Below are 23,120 nucleotides of genomic sequence, written 5' to 3'. Positions count from 1 at the left end.
ATAGGTGGAGGCACTCCTTATTGTGGCACTGAAGAGTGATTTTGCCATGTGGTGTAGTGACCTCTTTTTTGATGAGTGTACCTTGGAAGGACTGGGCGTAAGGGCCCAAGAAGTTGGTCCTCATCTTGCTTGCACTCTGGGATCCTGTAGCATTGCTAGCTTGTGTTGTGGATGGTTGTTGTCGAGACTCAGACTCTAAAATAGACATCTGTATAACCATACACGGTCAGTCGAGAATGACTAGTGGAAGTTACCTTTTCCTTTTTTCTTTTTTTTTCGTTTTCTTTTTCTCTCTTTTTGTGTGTGTGTGTGTGTGTGACACATGACGTGGAAGAGGGTTGTGAAGGTCTTCCCATGAAGTAACAGACGTGAATGTCTTCACGCGAAGCTTAGGGATGTGAAGGTGAAGATGCGACGTGAAAGTTAAGATGTGAATGTCTTCATGTGAAAATGCAAGCGTGAAAGTGAAGACGTGAAATAGTAGACCTGAAGGTCTTCACGTGAAGTTTAGGGATGTGAAGGTGAAGACATGACGTGAAAATAAAGGCGTGAAAGTCTTCACGTGAAAATAAAGGCGTGAAAGTGAAGACGTGAACAAGAAGGCGTGAAAGTCTTCACATGAAGTTTAGGGACATGAAGGTGAAGACGTGACGTGAAAATGAAGGCGTGAAAGTCTTCACGTAAAAATACAGGCGTGAAAGTGAAGACGTGAACAAGAAGGCACATGAAAGTCTTCACGTAAAGTTTAGGGACGTGAAGGTGAAGACGCGATGTGAAAATGAAGGTGTGAATGTGAAGATGTGAAATAGCAAATGTGAAGGTCTTCACGTGAAGTTTAGGGACGTGAAGGTGAAGACGTGACATGAAAATAAAGGCATGAAAGTCTTCATTTTAAAATGTAGGTGTGAAAGTGAAGACGTGAACGAGAAGGCATGAAAGTCTTCACGTGAAGTTTAGGGACGTGAAGGTGAAGACGTGACGTGAAAATGAAGGTGTGAAAGTCTTCATGTGAAAATGAAGGTGTAAAAGTCTTCACGTGAAAGTGAAGAAGTGAAATAGCAGATGTGAAAGTGAAGATGTGAATGTCTTCACATGAAAATGCAGGCTTGTTTACGAATCTATGTATGGATGTAGATTTTTCTTCGAACAATGATAATTTACGAATCTACATTTAATTGATAATGCATGTCAACCATGATCATTCCATGAACATGTAATATAAAGCAAAGGACTTTCGACTCAACACATGTTCATATTATTACGAATCACAAGAGGAAAGCGAAAAGAAGAGAGAGAAAAAAAGTAAAAGCAAAAGGAAGAGCTCCCACCTTGATTAGTTCGGGTAGGCGATGTCGGGACAAAGAAGCGAATCTGCGCAAGCAATCGGAGAAGAGAAAACGCGAAATCACAGTAAAGTGACGAAATAAATAAAGAAATTCAATTTTATAGCGTAACCATCAGACAGGGTGGCTACGTTAAATGAACAATCCACGTGTCAATTTATAATTGGTACCTCAGTTCTTACCATTTCACGATGTGAACTTCTTCGCACTCTTTCATGGCGTGAAACATTAAAAATGGTTCACGTCGTGAAACAGTGTAGGGTGGTTCACAGCATGAAACATTTTTCTGCAGTTTCACTTGGAGTCTATAAGATCAAATTTTTATCTTTAGTACTCAAACACTCACACATGCACATGATAATGCATTGTTTTTCCTTTCCCTTTAATCTTACCATGGAAACCAAAGGTTCTCCTTTGCACTTTTTGGCATTTTTTGATGTAATCTTTTTAATTCTATTTGGGAGGTTTTTAGTGTTCCTTCCACCAAATTAAATATTTTTGTTGCGGTGTCTGGTTGTGTATTGCTTATATTTGGGACACCCTTACCTTTACCTTCACATATCTTGTTCCATTCCGTATTCAGTGTAGGTATTGCTGTTGTCTGAGTCATTTTCAACTCAGTTTGCTAAATTTACTTTATTCTCCACACATGTGCAGGTGTGGGGTTTGCTCTTTTGGGGGAGTTGATGCTGCAAGCGCTTGGCCTCCTTTACATATTGATTTGAACCTGTTGTGGTACCCATATTGCTGTATTGCCTTGATAGTAGCCTTGTGCTCACAGTAGGTCCTTTCGGATCTATTGCTGACGACAATCATGAGTCATTTGTAAGTGCTCGAAGTTCTGCCACTTAGTAGGTGCTGGCGATGTCCGACTTTTGAATTGGGCCTTCCCCTGAATATGTTCATTACTCTCTGTCTCCTTCCTCTCTGGTTGATCCTTGAGGTGATTCTTGGGCACCCATTTATGTGTGCCCTTGTATGTTGGGTATTGCGTAGGTATATTCAACACAGCGGGTGCATATTCTATTTTCTGAAGTGTTGTGTAGGTATATTCAACACAATGGGTGCATATTCTGTTTTCTGAAGTGTTGCTTCTATCGTGATGATTTGTTTTCCTTGATTTGCCGAGGTCCATAATGGTATGGACCTTCTTGCCGATGCTCAGTGATGCTATTCTTTCTTCCCATTGAATATTACACTTGTTGGCACCGATCCAGGATCGTCCTAAGATCATCTCCTCTTCCATTATACCTACAAGCATCACAAACACCTTTCCGACCAAGGGATTATTACTGATGGAAATATTAACACTTACATACCCTTCGGCCTGTGTTCAAGGTTTGGTCTCCCTAAGGCTATCCAAGTATCATATGAGATTAGGTTGTGTGGCTGGTGGATCCTGTATCTATTAATGCAACACTTGTTGCAATGCCCTTATTTATTGTGAGTCCCAACTTGAATCTTGCTGGCTCAATGGTTAGATCATCTCTGTCCCCACAAGGGTTATGGATGCCATGTTGACATGAATTAGGCCCTTCTTCATTTTAGTTTTTGCTTGCCTAGCTTAAACCTCGTCTTGCGCTTGCTGGATCTTTTCTTTTGCTAATTGTTTTTGTTGTTTTAAGAGGTGTTCTTGGTAAGAGCATCTCATGGGTTAATGGTCTAAAGTATTTTTTTAGTTTACTCCCATTGACATAGCCCTCCATTTGGATGTCGTCAATTATCTCTATTCGGACAAACCCTTGAGGTGTGATTTCTGATACGCGGAATGGTCCCAGACCTCGATATTTAAGTTTCTTTTTCCTGGCGTTTCCCACACCATACATTAGGACAAGGTCCCCCGTTTTTAATTCTTTTTTCTTGAGGTTTCTATCAAACCAGTGTTTCCTGCGTAGCTTTTCTACCATGAGCCCATGTGATGCTATCAACCGAGTCTCATCAAGTTTTTCCAAGTCTATTAGCCTTTCAGCTACTGCATTCTCAGTCAGACGCTCTTGTACAACAATCCTTAAGCTTGGGACTAGGTATTCCATGGGCATAACCGCTTCAACACCATAAGCTAGACGAAAAGGAGTATATCCTATCGCTACCTTATATGATGTGCGGTAGGCCCAGAGAGCTGCTGTAAGCTTATGCACCCAATCTGTTTGATTTGCTTCCATTGTCTTTGTCAGTATGGTACACAAAATCTTATTGGTAATTTTTGCTTGACCATTTGCATGGGTAGTAAGGTGATGATTTACGATGGATTACCAAGAATCTTGCAAGCAATTGATTAATCACCTCATTAATGAAATGCCACCTGCGACGATCACTCACCAATTCCAATGGGTAGCCGAATCGTGATACGATTTGCTCGTATACAAATTTTGCAGTTGTTCGCGCACATGAACTTTCTTTTTGAAGTTTTGGCTTCCGCCCACTTCGTGAAATAATCCGTGGCTATGATTATGTAGCGGGCTTGTGAGATGGATGAGCCGCTGGACTAATCGGTACCACAAAATCTATTCCCCATTTCTCAAACGGTTGTCTGACAATGATGGGAGTTAGTGGCGTCTTGTCTCTTTTTTGTGGGATAGCGAAACGTTGGCATTCTTCGCATCTTTTAACAAACTCTATGGCATCCCCGAATAATGTAGGCCACCAGAGTCCAGCTTGGAGCACCTTTCGAGCTGTAATTTCTCCAGCAAAATGCCTGCTTGCTATCCTAGAATGAGACTCTTCTAGTATGGTCACGAATTCATCCTCTCTTACGCACCGTCTGAGCACATTATCTTTGCCCAGTTTATACAATTCTTTGGCAATCAATTGATATGGTGCCGCAAGCTTGATAAGCCTCCACATCTTATCTTTGTTTAAGGGTACGTCTTGGGGAAGGTCCTGGGGAAGCCATAAGCCAAATACTCTGAGATCTCATCACTCCACTCAAGTACCATATCCAATTTGAATATACAAGCATCAGGAAGGTCATCGTTAACACCAGTTGTTGCTGGTTCTCCATTTGGAACTCTGGATAGGTGGTTGGCCAACACATGCTATGTTCCCTTACTACTGCCGTGTGACAGTAAAGTCAAATTCCAACAATAATAGTAGCCAACGTGTGATTCTTCCTGTGGTGCAAGGTTTATTCACTAGATATATAAAGGCTTGATGGTCTACAAAAAATATGAATTTTTTAGCCAAGAGATAATGTCGATATTTCTTGACTGCGTAGACCATGGCCAATCCTTCTCTTTCGGTAGTGGTGTAGTCCACCTCCGCATTATTCAATTGACGACTAGCAAAGCAAACTGGATAGTCTAATTTGAACTCACCAGGTTAGGCTAGCATGCAACCAATGGCAAAATTTGATGCATCGATGTGTACGTGGAATATGAGATCCCAATTGGGGGGGTCGCAAAATGGGTGCGCTTGCCAAGGCTTGCTTTAGATGATCATAAGCCTCTTGACACTCCTTGGTCCACTCAAAGACAATGAGCAGTTTATACAAGGGTCTGGCTATCTTAGCATAAAATATGATGAAGCATCGGTAATAACCCACATGACCCATAAACCTTTGCACTCCTTTGTAGTTGGTAGGCGGTGGTAGCTCCAGGATCAGCTTGACCTTGCTATCATCTGTGGATATACCATTTTTTGAGACTATGTGCCCTAGTATCACACCCTGCTTGACCCAAAATTGGCACTTCAAGGGGTTTAATAATATCCGGTATAATTGGCAACGTTCAAACACTTTCCAAGCAGGTTAAATGATCTTCTCATCGAGAATGTGCACATAGATCATCAATGAACACTTCCAATCACTTTTGCAAAGTAGTATTTAAAAGCTGTGCACATTAGCCATTGAAAGGTCATCGGGGCATTTGTGAGACCGAACGGCATGACCTTGTAAGCAAATGTCCCCAACATAGTGTTGAAGGCTGTCTTATGCTCATCTTCTCGTGCTATGGACACCTGACTGTACCCGAAAAACCCATCCAAGAAGTTGTATGCTTCCCTCCCACAGCCACTCTTTCTAAGACATGTTCGGTATACGGTATACGGTAATGGTCCTTCCGAGTGGCTGCATTCACTTTCTTAAGATCGACACATACTCTCAGTTTTCCATTCTTTTTAGGCACTATTACAATAGGTGACAACCAATCCGTATGTTCAATATAAATGGCAATGTTAAGGCTCACCCTAACCCTCCTTAAAACACATCCAAAAAGAGATTACCTAGTGAACCGCAACTGTCGTGAGGATCTTTCCAATGGCCAAGCTTGTTACCCTTGAGGTCTCCAAGCTCTACAACTCCTTGAGAAGCAACTCCACAGCGCCTCCCGCGAGCGTTGTCACACCGTCGCGTTGCACCACAGGTACTCGTCCCTCCTCTCACCTTAATTCACTCACACACACTCACTAGCATGCATTAGGGAGAGAGATTAGCAAGAGGAATAGCAAGAGCAAGACCCAATTGCACAATGGGAGAGTATGTTGTATTATGAGAGATATCTTTGGAGTACTAGAGTTATGGCATAGTTATAGGGCCAGCTCATATAGTCGAGTTCACACTATGGAGACAGACCATTGTATGTTATTGTAAGAGAATGCTTTCCTTTATAGTACGTACTCTTATATTTTTAGTTATATGGTTGTAGAGAAGAGAAGAAGATAGAAGAAAATTCAGCAATCCATCTCTCTCTTTTGTCTTGCTCTCTCGTATTTGTGTGTGTTTTCTTGCAAGGAACTTAAGCTCTCCCTCTCCCCCACATTGTCCCAGTTTCAAGGTCTCGTAAATATTTTTTTCTGTAAGTACTTTTTTCGTGTAAATATTTATACTTTCAATTTTGTGCAATAAATACTGCTTGAAGAATATTGTGGAACTCCTTTGATTAAAGAACCTACTTTTTATGTGTTTCATAGTGTGGTAGGACCTAATTAGAGAATAAAAATGAATTGGGTGAGTGGGTGGAAAGTGGAGCCCAATGGTGCCATCTTATGGATACGTGGACCCAATGAGTTGGTAAAGGTAACTCTCCAACATATTTATTTAGTACAATCCATAGTAAGAATAGGGCCCCGAATAAGTTCCGCGAGCGATTGTGCTTCGAGAAGAAAGAGAAAAAGAGCATTGGCTTCTCGGAACCAAGTGCGTACTTATTCTATCCCCTTGATCATGCACTTTGAGTGTCATTCGATCAGAGAAATAGATTCATGTTAGAATGACTACATTTCCCCGATGAGATAGAGTTAAGTCCCATTGTTTGCTTGTATCCTCGTGTTTCCAAGAGATCCAGGTATCGTCAATCAGAGACCAGGGGACTTAGTTGCCTATCAAAAGGATGCCCTTGGCCCATCTAGGGCGGGGACCTTACATTATGAGTCGTGTAGGTTCATAAGTCTCATAGCTCGTATGTTCCTAAGTCGCATAGCTCTTATGCTCTTGTGTTCTTAAGTCTCATAGCTCTTTTGTTCTTCTTGGTTCTTGCAATGAAGGTATGTCTCAAGACCTCATAAAATTAGCCTTTTCTAATGGGTTTAGTTCTCTAAACCAATAGCTTGCTTTGGCTTCAAAGAAAACTCTAAATGAACAGACCCTGGTGGGATCTTCCCATGGCTTCACAAACTTGATCAAACTACTCTAGGTACTGAATGGGATCTCTAATTCCATAAAATTTGGTTCTCATCCATGTGGATTAGCTTAGTCTTGCCCAAATCTGGGCCTCTAGGTGCTATGCTCATAACAACCCCCCTCCCATTTCAAATGCCACCCTTAGCATGTCTTCTAGGCCTTTGGGTGTTACGTTTGTGGGCAATTCCCCCTTCAAATGCCATACTTAGCATGTCTTTTGCATATTCATGTGGTAGTAGAATGTAAGGGAGTGGCTACATAAAGCCCTCTATCTTTGGGTTTAGAGTTTAGAGTTTCATGCCCCATGGAGTTGGGGGCTGGCATGTCTTTTGCATATTCATGTGGTAGTAGAATGTAAGGGAGTGGCTACATAAAGCCCTCTATCTTTGGGTTTAGAGTTTCATGCCCCATGGAGTTGGGGGCTGGGAGTTAGGTTGTGCGGTTTCCAATGGCATTGCTCCACATCTAGACCTCATGTCTTGTGTGGAAGTCTCGTGTCTTGTGGGCTCATGTCATGGCTAGTCACAATGATAAGTTAGGCTCATGATATTTTTATAAAATAGGCTCATGGAACTTATTTTTATGAAGTAGACACACTTGGGCATATATTCCAAGTGGTGCATGTAGCTTCATGCCTATGATAGGGTTGGTAAGTATAATTGTGAGTAATAATTATGTTAAATGCTCCAAGTGGTGCATGGGGCTCTGTACCTATGTCAAGATTGGTGTGAGAAGTGGTGCATGGGGCTCCATACCTATGTCAAGGTTGGTGTGAGCATAATTATTAACAATAATTGAAAAGGATAATAATGCTACAAGTGGTGCATGGGGTTCTATGCCTATGATAGGGTTGGCGAGCGTAATTATTTTCCTTTGAGTTTGGTACTTGTGTAGATTGTATAATATGAAAATCGGTACAGATTGTATGACAAGTAAACCTTTAAAGGATGTATGGGTTTGTCCTTACAATTCTTCAAGGCAATTTTAATTAATAAGTACAATATTGGGTTCCAACTACCCCTACGCACATATAACGTCTTATACTTGGCTCATATCTCAGCTAGGAAGACTCATCTCTCTGTCATAGTAGTCTGGCATGGTTTTTGTGATTTTTCAAGGTTCCTTGGTTTGTATGGGGGTGATTAAGGTTCCTAATCCAAACTAATATCCCCATCAAGTTATTTAAGATTCCAATAAAACACGAGCAAAAGAGTAGAGGAGGGAGAGCTCATGCTCATAGTTTATTCTTCTATACCTTAGCTTATGGGGGTGATTAAGGTTCCTAATCCAAACTAATATCCCCATCAAGTTATTTAAGATTCCAATAAAACACGAGCAAAAGAGTAGAGGAGGGAGAGCTCATGCTCATAGTTTATTCTTCTATACCTTAGCTTAGGGGTAGCTTAAGAATGAGAATTAAATAGTCATGCCGATTAGAGGTGGCATTTTGTTCCTCGATTTGGGAAGTTATAGGTACTGCACTAAGTGCTAAACTTTCTATGATATTCATAATGATGAATAAATATATAGTTTACTCTTGAGTACAATCATATTTTCTATATTTATAATCTTGATTGTAAGTATCACAATGTTTAGTAATCCATGTTGTGTAAGCTTGCATATCTAATTTATATTCATAGTGAGATCTGTTGATTAACCTAAAAATTTTGTGTTGGTTTAACCACATTTAACCATCACGTTTTCTATATTTATAATCTTGATTATAAATATCACAATGTTTAGTAATCCATGTTGTGTAAGCTTGCATATCTAATTTATATTCATAGTGAGATCTGTTGATTAACCTAAAAATTTTGTGTTGGTTTAACCACATTTAACCATCACGTTTTCTATATTTATAATCTTGATTATAAATATCACAATGTTTAGTAATCCATGTTGTGTAAACTTGCATGTCTAATTAATGTTTCATAGTGAGATTTTTTTAATAACCTATAAGTTTTGTGTTGGTTTAACCACCACCAACAAATTTGGCGATCTTGCAAACCAATTACTCGAACATGCTCTAGTTGATGTTTTGAGAATCATGCAATCTTGTGCATGGATTTGGCTTGGGTAGATGCTCTCTCCTTGCCATCCAAGTCGTAGATTTTTTACTATCTACAAGTGCATCCTTCGGTTCATCTTTGTTTCCATAAACTTTCTGATGGCGGTCGTGTTTTTGTCTTACATGTCAATGTGTATTCTTTACATGTTATTATCATTTTTGCACATGTTTCATGTATCATTGTCTTGTTATCTTGTTTTTGTCTTACATGTCAATGTGTATTCTTTACATGTTATTATCATTTTTGCACATGTTTCATGTATCATTGTCTTGTTAGCTTGTTTTGGCATCTAGTAAATGATGTTGAGGTAGTCATGTTTTGTGATTGCCTGCCATTTTTGGTGTTTAAGCAGTTTTTATCTCTCTCCCATGTGGTTTTCAATAGCTCCAATTTGACGTGGATGAATTGCTTCTTTTGGTGGAGGAGCACAACAATGACTTCTATTAAGCTGTAGCATGGTGTGTCCTTGTTCTTATAGTGGAGGAGCATGACAATGACTTCTACTAAGCTGCAGTACACGTCCTTGTTCTTCTATGTTGGATAAGAAATGACGTTATAACACTCGACAAAATGTCGGAAGAGTGTCCTTGTTCTTCTATGTTGGATAAGAAATGATGTTATGACACTCGACAAAAGTGTCGGAAGAGCAATGACTTCTATTAAGTTGTAGCCAATGTGTCCTTGTTCTTCTATGCAGAATAGGAAACAATATTATGACTCTCGGCAAGAGCATCACTGTAGCTTAATGCACCCTACACCAAGAGCTAAGTCCGGAAGCAATTATGGGATGATGACTCTCAGGTAGATGATGATGTAGCTAGCATGCGGAAGATGATGTAGCCAGCATGCGAAAGATGATGTTAGCCAGTACACAGACGATGATTCCACATCTAGAACCAAGTCCATTAAAGCTAATTGTGGCAGGAAATCTATTAATTTCGAGACTTTTGTTGTTTGTTGGCTTGGGTGTAGTTGACACGGCATTTGACCTCTATGGGTCTTGTTGGTCTCGCGTTGAAGCATCCCTACCTCATTTGTTTACCAGTCGTGGCTCCCTTAAATAACCAAAGTTTTAGGGTAAGAAGAAGGAGGATATAGATGCACATGTAGTAATTTTTGAAAATATTTGGCTAGCCAATGACATATATCATATTGCTTCGACGGTCTAGAAATGCAATTCATTTAGTGGTATCTTTCAGGCTAGTAGGTCACCAATCTGGCCCAAATATTTCACTTCCCAACTTATGTGGCCTTGCACGTGAATTAAACATTGACACTCTCCCTTTATTTTTTGTTGTTTTCCCTAGGTTAAAACACTTTTTATTGACCATCATGCCAGCACTTGTGATAGCTCACTTTTTAGGAAGCACAACTATTTCATAGTGAGTATAAATGCCCCTTACTTGTCTTAGATCCTCTATACATAGCCCTAATAATTTAACGCTAAATTAATGTATGCCCTTTCTTAATGTATGACAAAACATATAAAACTTGTGCCCAAATCTGGGGGGCCTTTTTATTGAGAACCCAGTTGGCACAAGACCTATTGTTAAGGTGTGGTCAAAACACGGAGGACTGTTGGAGAAATAGTCTCCCCGGGGCTGCACTACCGAGGCTATAATGGAGGCTTGTTTATTGCTGGGACATCAGATTTCTTGGGATCAATCCAGCTTTTTATGTGAAGATGATAGATGGGATTTCCTTTGTAAAATTCTGCACGAGATCAAAAAGGAGTACAATAGTGTGGATGTGGGGTATTAGAGGTCGTGAGAAAGTCGGGTATGGGTGTGATATATGTTGTTGGTCTGACTTTCAATAGTTAATATATATACTTTATTGTTCCAAAAAAAAACATATAAAACTTGTATAAGGCTAAACATAACATGGTAGATGAACACAATAGTTCCTATGAGAAAACAATTGAAAATTATAGAAGACTAAAAGAACTCAATAGAAGAACATGACCATTTAATGCCATGGAGAGTCCCTTATACAAATATGAAAGTTGTCTAGATTTTGTGGTTAGATGAACACAACACTTTCTATGAGAAAACAATTCTATATAAGACTAAACAAAATGGCAGATGAACACGATCTTTTAATGCCATGGAGAATCCTTTGTGCAGATAGGAAATACATACATGCTTGATACAATCAAGAATCGAAATGGCAATACAATGGGTTAATTCAAACTTATTGCCAGGGTGGATATAGAGATCTTTTAAGTCGATTCATCACTGCTATCTAGATGTGGACATGCTTTTTAGAGGAATGACTAGCTATTGCAATATTTAATTGATGGGAGTGAAGCCTAACTTTTGTATATTCATAAAACTTTACTACCCTTTGAGATATATTCATGCAAACCTTGTGCAGTTGGATACCTACCCCATCTTTCCATTTCTCTTATGATGCTCACAACACGAGGCCACAAAACGAGCATGTAGATGGTCAAAGTAAACACTAGTTTGGTATGCATGCCTTTCCCCCCATTCAACCATTCATACGATTCTACATAGTCTCTTTTCCCTTGGTTTAGCCTAACACTTGCATCTTAAGAAGAGATCTCTATAGTGTCTCTATTTCCCATGTTAAGCCTAACACGTGCACCCTGAGATATTTTTAGTGCCTTGCACTTTGAAAGTTTTAAATTACACGTGACTCTTTTGGATCTAAACCAACCATTTTTGCCTTTAGTTGCATAAAGCCATTTTCCTACCGAAAAGTTTCATGTGCCTCCTCAGCTATAGTGCAGAAGTAGCACCCATGTTTCTCTAGAGGGGGGATGGGTTTGAATGGCATCACAAATTCAATTCTCTCTCAAAAAATAAATAAATCTTCACCTTCTCTATTTCCCATTTCTTAGCAGATGTACAATGTCCATATCATCTTTTGGGCTTAGAGACCCTTGCTAGTAAAGGGCTTTGCTAGGAGTAAAGAAAGACTAGAGTGAAGACTTTGGGAAGGCCCCTCGGACTCTGTGTTTTTCACTGCTAGGAGGTGCGAGCCCCGCCTCTAACTCTCGAATTAGGGTTTTAACCCACCCACAGATTAGGGTTTCACAGGTCTGATTCGCATCGGGAAAAATGGCCCATTGATTCAGTTCTCTGCTTGCGATGGGTCGAAATCTGGGGTTGCAGAAGCTTCTCTTGCGGCTGTTGGTGCTTTTTCTGGCAGTGTGTCATGTCTGCTGTTGGCGCAGAGAGGAATTTAGAAACTGTAATCAGACGCCATTCTGCAAAAAAGCTCGAGCTCTGGAGGCTGGAGAATCCAACTACCATGTGTCAGATGTTGCGCTCGTTGATGGCCATGTGCACGCGAAGCTCCATCCCCTCACCGATCCAGAAGGTGAACCTTCCAGCCCTCTGTTTCTTCAATTAACAGTATACTCTGATGGCATCCTTAGGTTTAAAATCAATGAGCACCACGATCCCAATGAAGTGGGCAAGAGAAAGAGGTTTGAAGTCCCTGATGTGATTGAAAATAGCCTCGATGATAAGAAGCTATGGCTCCAGAAGGTCGTTGAGAAGGAGGGTGCATCTGTTTTCTACCTGGCTTCTAAGCTAGAGGTCTTCGTGCAGCATAAGCCTTTCGAAATCTATGTGCAGGATGGAGAAGAACGCCTCCTGTCTTTCAACAGCAAAGGGCTGTTTCACTTTGAGCAGTTAAGAGAGAAGAAAGAGGAGGGGGATGAGTGGGAAGAGAATTTCCGCAGTCACACTGATTCCCGGCCATACGGCCCCCAATCCATTAGCTTTGATGTGACTTTCCATGGAGCAGACCAAGTTTACGGCATCCCTGAACACGCAACCAGTCTGGCCTTGAAGCCCACCCGCGGCCCAGATATCACCTCTGAGCCTTACCGACTTTTCAACCTTGACGTGTTTGAGTATATTGAGGAGTCGCCGTTTGGTCTTTATGGATCTATACCATTCATGCTCTCACACAGCTCAGTCCGAAGCACTGGCTTTTTTTGGTTGAACTCTGCAGAGATGCTTATTGATGTACTAGCTCCAGGCTGGGAAAAAGGGGATCCTAAGGAGGAAAATGATGCTGCCAATCAGATTGACACACAGTGGATCAGTGAAAGTGGCATTGTGGATGCCTTCTTTTTCATAGGTCCTACACCTAAAGATCTAGTGTGGCAGTATACCACAGTGACTGGGTTACCTGCAATGCCTCAGTTTTTTGCCACAGCTTACCACCAATCCCGCTGGAACTACAAAGACGAGGCAGATGTTTACAATGTTGATGCCACCTTCGATGAGAATGACATTCCCTATGATGTGCTTTGGCTTGACATTGAGCACACAGATGGTAAGAGGTACTTCACGTTTGATAAGTTTATGTTCCCAAATCCAAAGGAGATGCAGGACAAGCTTATGGCGAAGGGGCGGCACTTGGTAACCATTGTTGATCCCCATATAAAGAGAGACGATGGATTTTTCTTACACAAGGAAGCTACCTCAAAGGGGTATTATGTGAAAGATGTTCATGGGAGGGACTATGATGGGTGGTGTTGGCCTGGTTCCTCGTCATACCCTGACATGTTAAATCCGGAGATTCAGAAATGGTGGGCAGGCAAGTTTGCCTATGCCAATTATGCAGGGTCCACTCCTTCACTGTACATCTGGAATGACATGAACGAGCCATCTGTTTTCAATGGCCCTGAGGTATATGTCCTTGAGTGGAAGTACTTCAATTAGTGGTAAACTGCATGTTTTTTTTTTTTGGGGGTTTAAGCAGAGTGTTTCAGGCTTCTCACGCCAGATTTTACATGTTTGTAATGCCACTGTAGGCAACAATGCCTCGGGACTGTGTGCATTATGGGGGTGTGGAGCACCGTGATGTCCATAACGCCTATGGATATTATTTCCATAAGGCGACGGCTGATGGTTTGCTGGACAGAGGAGGTGGCAAGGACAGGCCTTTTGTACTTTCACGTGCCTTCTTTGCTGGCTCACAAAAGGTTGGACCAGTTTGGACAGGGGATAATACTGCTGACTGGGATCATTTACAGGTTTCAGTTCCAATGGTCCTGAGCCTTGGTCTTACAGGGCTGGCTTTTACAGGCAAGTATGCTTTTGTTTTCATTGATACATCATGATTGACGGGCAATTCTTAAGTCTTTTACTAAAGAGGCTTATTGTCATGCTGGCCTTCCTTGTAGGTGCTGATGTGGGGGGGTTTTTTGGGAACCCGGACCCAGAGTTGTTGACTCGTTGGTATCAGTTGGCTACATTTTATCCATTCTTCAGAGCACATGCACACCTTGATACGAAGCGAAGAGAACCCTGGCTGTTTGGGTAGGACTTTTGCACTACATATATTTATTGTGTGGGTTATGATGTTCGAATCTTTTCCTTTTGTCTATGTGTTTCTTGCTTATTGCTACTTACTTAAAATGTTCCACCTCACTGCATTAGGAGTGCTTCTCGTTGAAGCATTGGACCCATATATCCTTGCCACTTTTTTTGTTTTGTCGGTTCTTGTGGATTGCTGGACTTCTAAGAGGAGTGCTGGTCCTTGTATTCATAGAGTTAGTGACGGGCTCAAAATAGTGACCCAATGGAAGAAGCGGCTGGCTTGAGTTCCTTGCCATGGCATTTTAGCTCTGGCTTTGAATTTTTTAAGAAGGTTTCTGCTCGACTCTTTCTGATATCTGCAATGGACTGGCAAGCTACTGCTCAAGATTGGCAAATTTCACTGGTGGTTTCAATTGATGATCTGACACTCCTCCTTTGTCACATGCATCACCACCTTCCACAGATGTTGCATGCATCACGGCCTGTCATAGATGCATGCGAAAATTTAGTACTAGCTCTTGAAGGTTGAGACCCAAACACCCTGTTGTGTGCCCTTCAAAGGGTGCACAGATGGCTAGGGAGTGAAGAATGAGTTGGGTAGTTTCACATTGGTTGCATGCCTAGAGAGGGAATGTGCCGCCTGCATGCATCATGCATTGGCCATAGAAGATGACGATATCAAGCACGCATATGAGAAGCTCAACGCAAATGGATGCCAGAAAGTGCCTTCACAGAAGTATAAGACTAACAATCAATTGGACTCACCATCCCGTTGAACAACTGCACAAGCCATACAGCTCCTCTGGTGGTAGCTGCAGTCTCAGAGGTTACTCCTACTGAAGAAGAACGTAGATGGGACTCCAGGGATGCCCAAGCCATGTCCATGGTCGCTCTTTTTGTGAAGCACCTCACATCCGCTCTTCCAGCTTTGCTAGGGCTGCATGGCAGGTCCTTGAAGCCACGTTCCAAACCCACAATGAAGCTAGAGTCATGTACTTGATGTCTGGACAACCTTGATATGCAAGGAGATTCTATGGCAGAGTATCTAACCAAGGTAAAGGACCTGAAAGAACAGCTGCTGAACATCAATGAGATAGTAGGAGACATAAAGCTGGTCACCACTACTCTCAATTCCTTACCTCCTTCCTATCAAAGCTTTCACACTTCTTTAAATCTGTCCATGAGAGTCAGAGGCAACCCTATTTCGTTTGAAGAGTTGGTTGGGTTACTCCTTCTGGAAGAGCGTACATGGAAGAACATATTGCGAGAGGAGATGCTAGTAGAGAAGACCAACCTACTTCTCCAGGGGCAAAGGCAAAGTGAACTTCTAGGGTGACACCAAGAAAAATGGAAAATGTCATTACTTCCACAAGCCTGGGCACTACATTAACGAGTGTTGTAAACGACTTGCCAAGCTGAAGAGTGAAGATGAATCGGTAAACTCTGCCATGTCTACCTCCGATGAGAAGCAACCAACAAGAAGATGCAGCCAACCTAGTCCAGGACGACCGGGCTTTCTAGCCACATTATCACTATGGGGGGGAATGTTAAATATTAATAGTGATGAATGTGGGAATAAACATGTCGCGTGCACCCTGCGCTAGGGTACACATGCGCTAGGGTACACAGTGACACACTGGCATGATCATCATTGCAGCATTTATACAGAAGTAGTACCTTTTTATAGGAATATTTGGCGTACAAACAGGTGCTAGGTAGTTGTGTAAATTGGCACCTAATAACATAGTATTCTAGGTTTATATAAATCGGTTCTAGTGTGTGTGAACAACCGCTAGTGTGAGGGTGTTTTTGTGTGTGGGAACAACCTCTTAAGAGGATCTTATGTATGCAATGATGTATGTAGGGACACTTGGCATCATGGTTTGACATGTGGCATATGTTGTACCTAACACTAATCCTCGGGATTAGGTCTTAATCTGGTGAAGGCCATAGGGAGGTTGCAGACGGCTAGGGTTCATTATTGGTGATAATCCATAGTTACTGGCTATTTATAGTGGCAATAGTCACTATATAAGTGACTTATGGGTTATTGTCATGGCCTTGTGAAAATGGAACAGCACAAGTGTGGGCATGGTGGTTGCTGAGCAAAAATATTAAAAGATTCACATTTGGGGTGCCCAGACAAATGAGAATGATGTGTGGACACTTCAGATGTGAAGGGGAACCAAAACATTAATGTTTTTAATGTTTTATTTATGGTTGCCCCTAGGCCTTAGTGGCCCCTAGGGAACTTTAATGATTATTAAAGTTGGGGCCCTAGGATAAGTTTGGAGAGTGGAGAGTCGTGCAAGTTCTCAAGCGTGGGAGAGAAGCTGGTCGACTGCATATGCTTGCTGCAGTGTGTGAGAGGAGAAAACTGATTAGATAGGCCGTGCAGTTCTGTGTAAACTGCCCGTACAGATCTGTACGACAGCAGGTACAGTGTACGATTGCTGCAAGTACAGGGTACAACTACTGTTGATTCAGGCGGCGCTGGCTGGGACTGAAGGTGGGTACAGGTTGTGCTGCAGGTACAGTCGTACGGACAGCAGGTACAGGTGGCTGTACGACTGCTGACATTTTGCGGCTGATTGCAGGCGCTGAACAGTCGGGTACAGCAGGCTGATTCAGGCAACTGCAGTACAGTCCGTACAGCTCTATACGGACAGGTACAGTCAGACTCTGCTGTGCTGTACGGACAGGTACAGGCCGGCGTTGGCCTGTCAGTTTTGGACAGTAAAGCGGCGCGTCTCCAGCTACACGTGGGATTCTGTCAGAGTTTATTTGGTGCAACAGTCAGGTGGTTGTAGGGGAAAGAGTACAGACAGTCGTTGTCAAGTACAGATTGGTACGAACTGTCTCACGAGTGCAAAACCACGGGCTGATTTGGTAAGCTCTGAACTTGTTCATTTGTCTTTCTTTCCATTGGCTAATGTCTGCTGCAGAGTTGTGTTATCTGGCCCCTTGTGAGAGGAGGGGTATGGCAGATTGAAAGGGTGGAAACAGAGATTGGACAGTGGATGTATATGTGAACTGAGTTGTGTGAATCATGTGCATGAGATATGCCAGATGTATGCTCAAGGCTGTCCTGCTGAATGGTCTTGGCTGATCAGAGGGAAGCACAGAGTGTTGCTTTGAGACACAGATCTGTGTGTGTGTGAATCCTCTGTGCTAAGAGGTATTGTGGGCTGCCAAATTGGACATACAGGTGTATTCTCTTGGCTGGTTTTGTTGTACTCAGCCTTACATATTTTTGAAATTGAATAAAGAAATATCGCAAGGGGTGCCAAGCTTTGGGGCCAACAGGTGTCGGTTTTATTTCAGATTTGGGGCACTATAGCTCCAATCAAATTTGTTTTCATATCTGGACTACAAGTGGAAGGGTGACTGCTAGTCTACCGCACTTTGGTTTTTTTTAACCAGAGGCCGGTTTCAAGGTTCCGTTGCCATGTTAGCCTCATATAACGGCCCCATCTCCTCTGCACGAATCCCCAATCGGCCAGCCAAATCCGGTGAAATAAAGTTGGCTCTAGCACCTGTGTCAAAGAATATCAAGGCATTTTGATCTCTCACTTTGCCCCATGCCGTGCACAACTCAGTCTCTTCACCACCTAGCTGTTCCCCAACAAGATTAGGAACTAACCCTGCAAAAGGTTTTGGTTTCTTTGACTTGGGCTCTCCTTTATTGTCAAAGTTCTTTTGGGACTTTCTCTTGGGACAATTAAAAGACATATGTCCCTCTTCTGTACAGTAAAAACATTTCCGAGCATCCCTCAAAGCCTGTCCCTCCTCAGGAGTTCTCTTGGGCATTGGCAATTTCTTATACTGCGTCTCTGTAGACCCTTTTGCATCACGCGAAGCATGCCCTGACTTTTCAGATTTCTTGCTCGAGTTCTTACTGCCTTTAAATCGAGATGAGACTCCAGTGATGAGTAACGCATTAGCTGTCATAGCATTCTCTATCATCTGTGACATGTTTGTTACTCGAGTCTTGATACAATAGTCACGCACTTCCTTGGGCAGCCCACAACAATACTTCTCTACCTGCTCAGACAAAGGCATTGCACGGTAAGAAGTAACTGAGAGTAAAGCTTCCCAAAACTTCTTGTTATAATCTTCAAGATTTTCACATTTTGATGCATCCAACTTGTGCCATGCTGTCATTACATCCACCTCAAATGTAGATGTGAGCCATACGGAAGAGAACACGTGTTTAAATTGTACCCAAGTAGTGGGTGCTATGCCCTGCAGAAGAAGAGTAGACCACCACTGCAATGCATTGCCTTTGGGAAAAGTCGCAGCTTTTCTCACCTTAGAGGACACCGTGTAATTACCACCAGAAAAAGCAGCATCAAACTGCTGCAAAAAGGTAAGTGCTTTTAACTTATCTTTGGCCCCACTGAATGTATCAAATTTCACAGCAGCTCCCCCTTCCTTATAATCCTTCGCCTTACCCATACGCGTTAGATTATCGTAAGGAAGTGGCTTCACAAGATTGCTACCCCCAGCATTCATGCCCATCATAGGGTCAACATTACCAATTCCCACACCTAGCATGCCATACATTCCAGCCATGTTTCCAAACATACCATTATGCATACCGGGCTGCATGCCCCCATACATATTTCCTTGCATTCTTGGTTGCATGCCTCCAAACATGTTTCCTTGCATTCTGGACTGCATACCACCATACATATTCCCTAAGTTGAGCATGCGTTATTATGGGCCTTTTCAGGTATTGGAAAAGATTGGTGAGGTAGCCTATCGTTTGAAGCTCCCAGATCACTGGAGGATTCACAATGCTTTTCACGTGAGTCTCCTTAGACCTTTCCGTGGGGATGTGCCTGAGGATGTATCAAATGAGGCTCAGCCGGAAGTTGAGGAACTTGATGAGGTTCTTATTCCAGAGTAGATACTGGCACATAAGGAAAGAAAGGTATGAGGTAAAGTCTCCCGTCGCTATCTTGTGAAGTTCAAGAACTATTCACCGATGGATGCGAAGTGGATGGAGGAAGGTGACTTAACAGATTCACCTTAGGTTTTGCAGCTTTATCTCGATGCCTTTGAGTTAGAGCCGACTCTTGTTGTGGCTCATTCAGGTTCAGCAGAGCATGGGTCTGGAGCATTACCCGATGCTCAAGAGGGGGGTAGCACCTCCACTCCCTTGATACAGACAGGTTCAGATGACATCTAGAGGTCGCTTGGTGTAGTTTTTATCTCACCCGAAGGTACTGATGGCTGACAGTACATCTATTTATGGGACTTCTATGATATATGTGTACTAGTCACATTGGATGTTGTGGTTGTGTATGGTTCACAGTGGTATACAACTTGGACTACTACTACGCCATTGGTTTGCAGTGAATGTTGATACATGTGCATGGCTTAGAGAGATTGGGACGCTGATCTTGCCATATTGTATATTTCACTTTGGATATTTTGCTGTATCACCAGAATGCAATCGAGGACGCTTGCCATTTTTCAAGAGGGGGGTATGTCATGGCCCTGTGAAAATGGAACAGCACAAGTGTGGGCATGGTGGTTGCTGAGCAAAAATATTAAAAGATTCACATGTGGGGTGCCCGGACAAATGAGAATGATGTGTGGACACTTCAGATGTGAAGGGGAACCAAAACATTAATGTTTTTAATGTTTTATTTATGGTTACCCCTAGGCCTTAGTGGCCCCTAGGGAACTTTAATGATTATTAAAGTTGGGGCCCTAGGATAAGTTTGGAGAGGGGGCAACTCCACTTTTGGAGTTACACGCCTCTCTCATCCCTCTCTCTCTCTTGCTTTTTGGAGAGTCGTGCAAGTTCTCAAGCGTGGGAGAGAAGCTGGTCGACTGCATATGCTTGCTGCTGTGTGTGAGAGGAGAAAACTGATTAGACAGGCCGTACAGTTATGTGTAAACTGCCCGTACAGATCTGTATGACAGCAGGTACAGTGTACGACTGCTGCAAGTACAGGGTACAGCTACTGTTGATTCAGGCGGCGCTGGCTGGGACTGAAGGTGGGTACAGGCTGTGCTGCAGGTACAGTCGTACGGACAGCAGGTACAGGCGGCTGATTGCAGGCGCTGAACTGTACAGGTGGTACAGTCGGGTACAGCAGGCTGATTCAGGCAACTGCAGCACAGTCCGTACAGCTCTGTACGGACAGGTACAGTCAGACTCTGTTGTGTTGTACGGACAGGTACAGGCCGGCGTTGACCTGTCAGTTCTGGACAGTAAAGCGGCGCGTCTCCAGCTACACGTGGGATTCTGTCAGAGTTTATTTGGTGCAACAGTCAGGTGGTTGCAGGGGAAAGAGTACAGACAGTCGTCAAGTACAGATTGGTACGAACTGTCCCACGAGTGCAAAACCACGGGCTGATTTGGTAAGCTCTGAACTTGTTCATCTGTCTTTCTTTCCATTGGCTTATGTCTGCCTGCAGAGTTGTGTTATCTGGCCCCTTGTGAGAGGAGGGGTATGGCAGTTTGAAAGGGTGGAAACAGAGATTGGACAGTGGATGTATATGTGAACTGAGTTGTGGAATCATGTGCATGAGATATGCCAGATGTATGCTCAAGGCTGTCTTGCTGAATGGTCTTGGTTGATCAGAGGGAAGCACAGAGTGTTGCTTTGAGACACAGATCTGTGTGTGTGTGAATCCTCTGTGCTAAGAGGTATTGTGGGCTGCCAGATTGGACATACAGGTGTATTCTCTTGGCTGGTTTTGTTGTACTCAGCCTTACATATTTTTGAAATTGAATAAAGAAATACCGCAAGGGGCGCCAAGCTTTGGGGCCAACAGGTGTCGGTTTTATTTCAGATTTGGGGCACTCTAGCTCCAATCAAATTTGTTTTCATATCTGGACTACAAGTGGAAGGGTGACTGCTAGTCTACCGCACTTTGGTTTTTTTTAACTAGAGGCCGGTTTCAAGGTTCCGTTGCCATGTTAGCCTCATATAACGGCCCCATCTCCTCTGCACGAATCCCCAATCGGCCAGCCAAATCCGGTGAAATAAAGTTGGCTCTAGCACCTGTGTCAAAGAATATCAAGGCATTTTGATCTCTCACTTTGCCCCATGCCCTACACAACTCAGTCTCTTCACCACCTGGCTGTTCCCCAACAAGATCAGGAACTAACCCTGCAAAAGGTTTTGGTTTCTTTGACTTGGGCTCTCCTTTATTGTCAGAGTCCTTTTGGGACTTTCTCTTGGGACAATTAAAAGACATATGTCCCTCTTCTGTACAGTAAAAACATTTCCGAGCATCCCTCAAAGCCTGTCTCTCCTCAGGAGTTCCACCAGATTCGTGTGGTGTCAAATCCCCACGGATCCCCTCGTGATCGATCTTGGTTCGAAACTCGAATCCTGCAAATAAACGAACAACAAACAAGCAAGGGGGTGCAGGCCTGACTCACCTCCCAACCATGACAGCCGTGGGCAAGCCCACAGTCTTGGCTGTCCCCACCGAGCCACGAGCTGAGCTAACTAGGATGACGTACCGACCAATCTCCTCCTCGTGACGTCCCATACCGCCACGAAGCTGCCCTCGTAGGCCTCGAGATTGCTGCCGGCCTCGGCTGCACAAAGCAGGTGCACGTCTGCAACTAGATCCAGGCTCCAAGACCATAGAGCTCTCACAAACTCGCGAGACTCTCTATAATACAATAACTAACCTTGGCCACCCTTTTATAGGCTCTTGGCCGGTCATCGGGCGTCCACACTTGGCCGCCCGTCCGTCCATACTTGGGTGCCCGCCCGTTAGTATATCCCTAACTCAGCTCGTCAATCAGCCTGCCTAGTTCCAAGCTTCCCCAAGCCTCGAAACTAGTCTTGCATGCGTATAGCACACGGTAGATACCCACTGTGCACACGACATACTCCCCTTCCTCTAAGAGCTTACTCTTGAGCTCACTAAAAAGCCAGGGTAATCTCTCTGAAGAGAAGTCAGTGTTTCCCATGTAGCGTCCTCCTCAACACGATCCTTCCACTTGATCTTGTATTCCGTGATAAGCGTATGACGCAATCTTCGTTCACGAAATCCAAGAATCTTTTCAGGTTCGTGCGAAACAAATGTCATGTCCTGGACATCTATAATTTCTTGAGGAGTAACTAACTGATCTGCTCCACCCAGTACTTCCTTAAGTCTACTGACATGAAATACAGGATGAACTTTCACACGAGAAGGCAAATCCAATTCATATGCAACTGAACCAATTCGTCGTGTAACACGAAATGGTCCACAGTATCTAGGGGATAATTTTGGAGATCTACCTGTCCGTAAAGTCTCAGAATCTTTCGGAACTCGCAAATACACCATCGTTCCTTCAGAGAACTCTCTAGGTGAACGATGTCTATTAGAATAAAACCTGTCTCGGTCTTGAGCACTTCTAATAGATTCCTTCGCAACTTGTAACATTTCCTGCATATCTTGCAAAAAATTACGTGCTGCATCATGCTGAAGTCCTGAGAATCCTAACCATACATAAGCATGAAAGGACTAAACCCTGTACTCGTATGCTTAGTACTGTTATATGCAAATTGTAACATAGGAAGATAATCCTCCCATGAACTTTGTCTTTTGGATACATATGCTCGAAGCATATCCTCCAAAATCTGATTCACTCTTTCAGTCTGGCCATCAGATTGAGGATGATCAGAGGAACTCAAATTCAAAGTTGTTTCCAACTTCTCAAAAACAAGTTTCCAAAAGTCACTCGTAAACTTAGAGTCCCTATCACTGACTATGTCCTGCGGTAACCCGTACAGTCTAAACAATTGCTCGATAAACTGCCGAG

General features: G+C 42.9%; 1 protein-coding gene across 1 annotated transcript in view; it reads left to right on the top strand.

Moving 5' to 3' along the window:
- The first annotated feature begins 11,721 nt into the window (after window positions 1-11,721).
- The window catches only part of RSW3 (Glycosyl hydrolases family 31 protein), a 49,477-nt gene continuing 38,078 nt past the window's right edge, over window positions 11,722-23,120 (top strand). Inside the window, exons 1-3 of the mRNA XM_086810509.1 lie at window positions 11,722-13,699; window positions 13,825-14,098; window positions 14,197-14,332. Of these exons, the coding sequence (XP_086666635.1) occupies window positions 12,143-13,699; window positions 13,825-14,098; window positions 14,197-14,332 (1,967 nt within the window). The 5' untranslated portion in view covers window positions 11,722-12,142. The remainder of the gene's footprint in view (window positions 13,700-13,824; window positions 14,099-14,196; window positions 14,333-23,120) is intronic.

This window comes from Cibotium barometz, chromosome 16, assembly GCF_041138505.1.
Source record: "Cibotium barometz isolate CiBa-2024 chromosome 16, ASM4113850v1, whole genome shotgun sequence".
Taxonomy (NCBI): Eukaryota; Viridiplantae; Streptophyta; class Polypodiopsida; order Cyatheales; family Cibotiaceae; genus Cibotium; species Cibotium barometz.
Note: the sequence above shows the minus strand (reverse complement) of the source record. Positions and strands in the feature narration are given on the sequence as shown.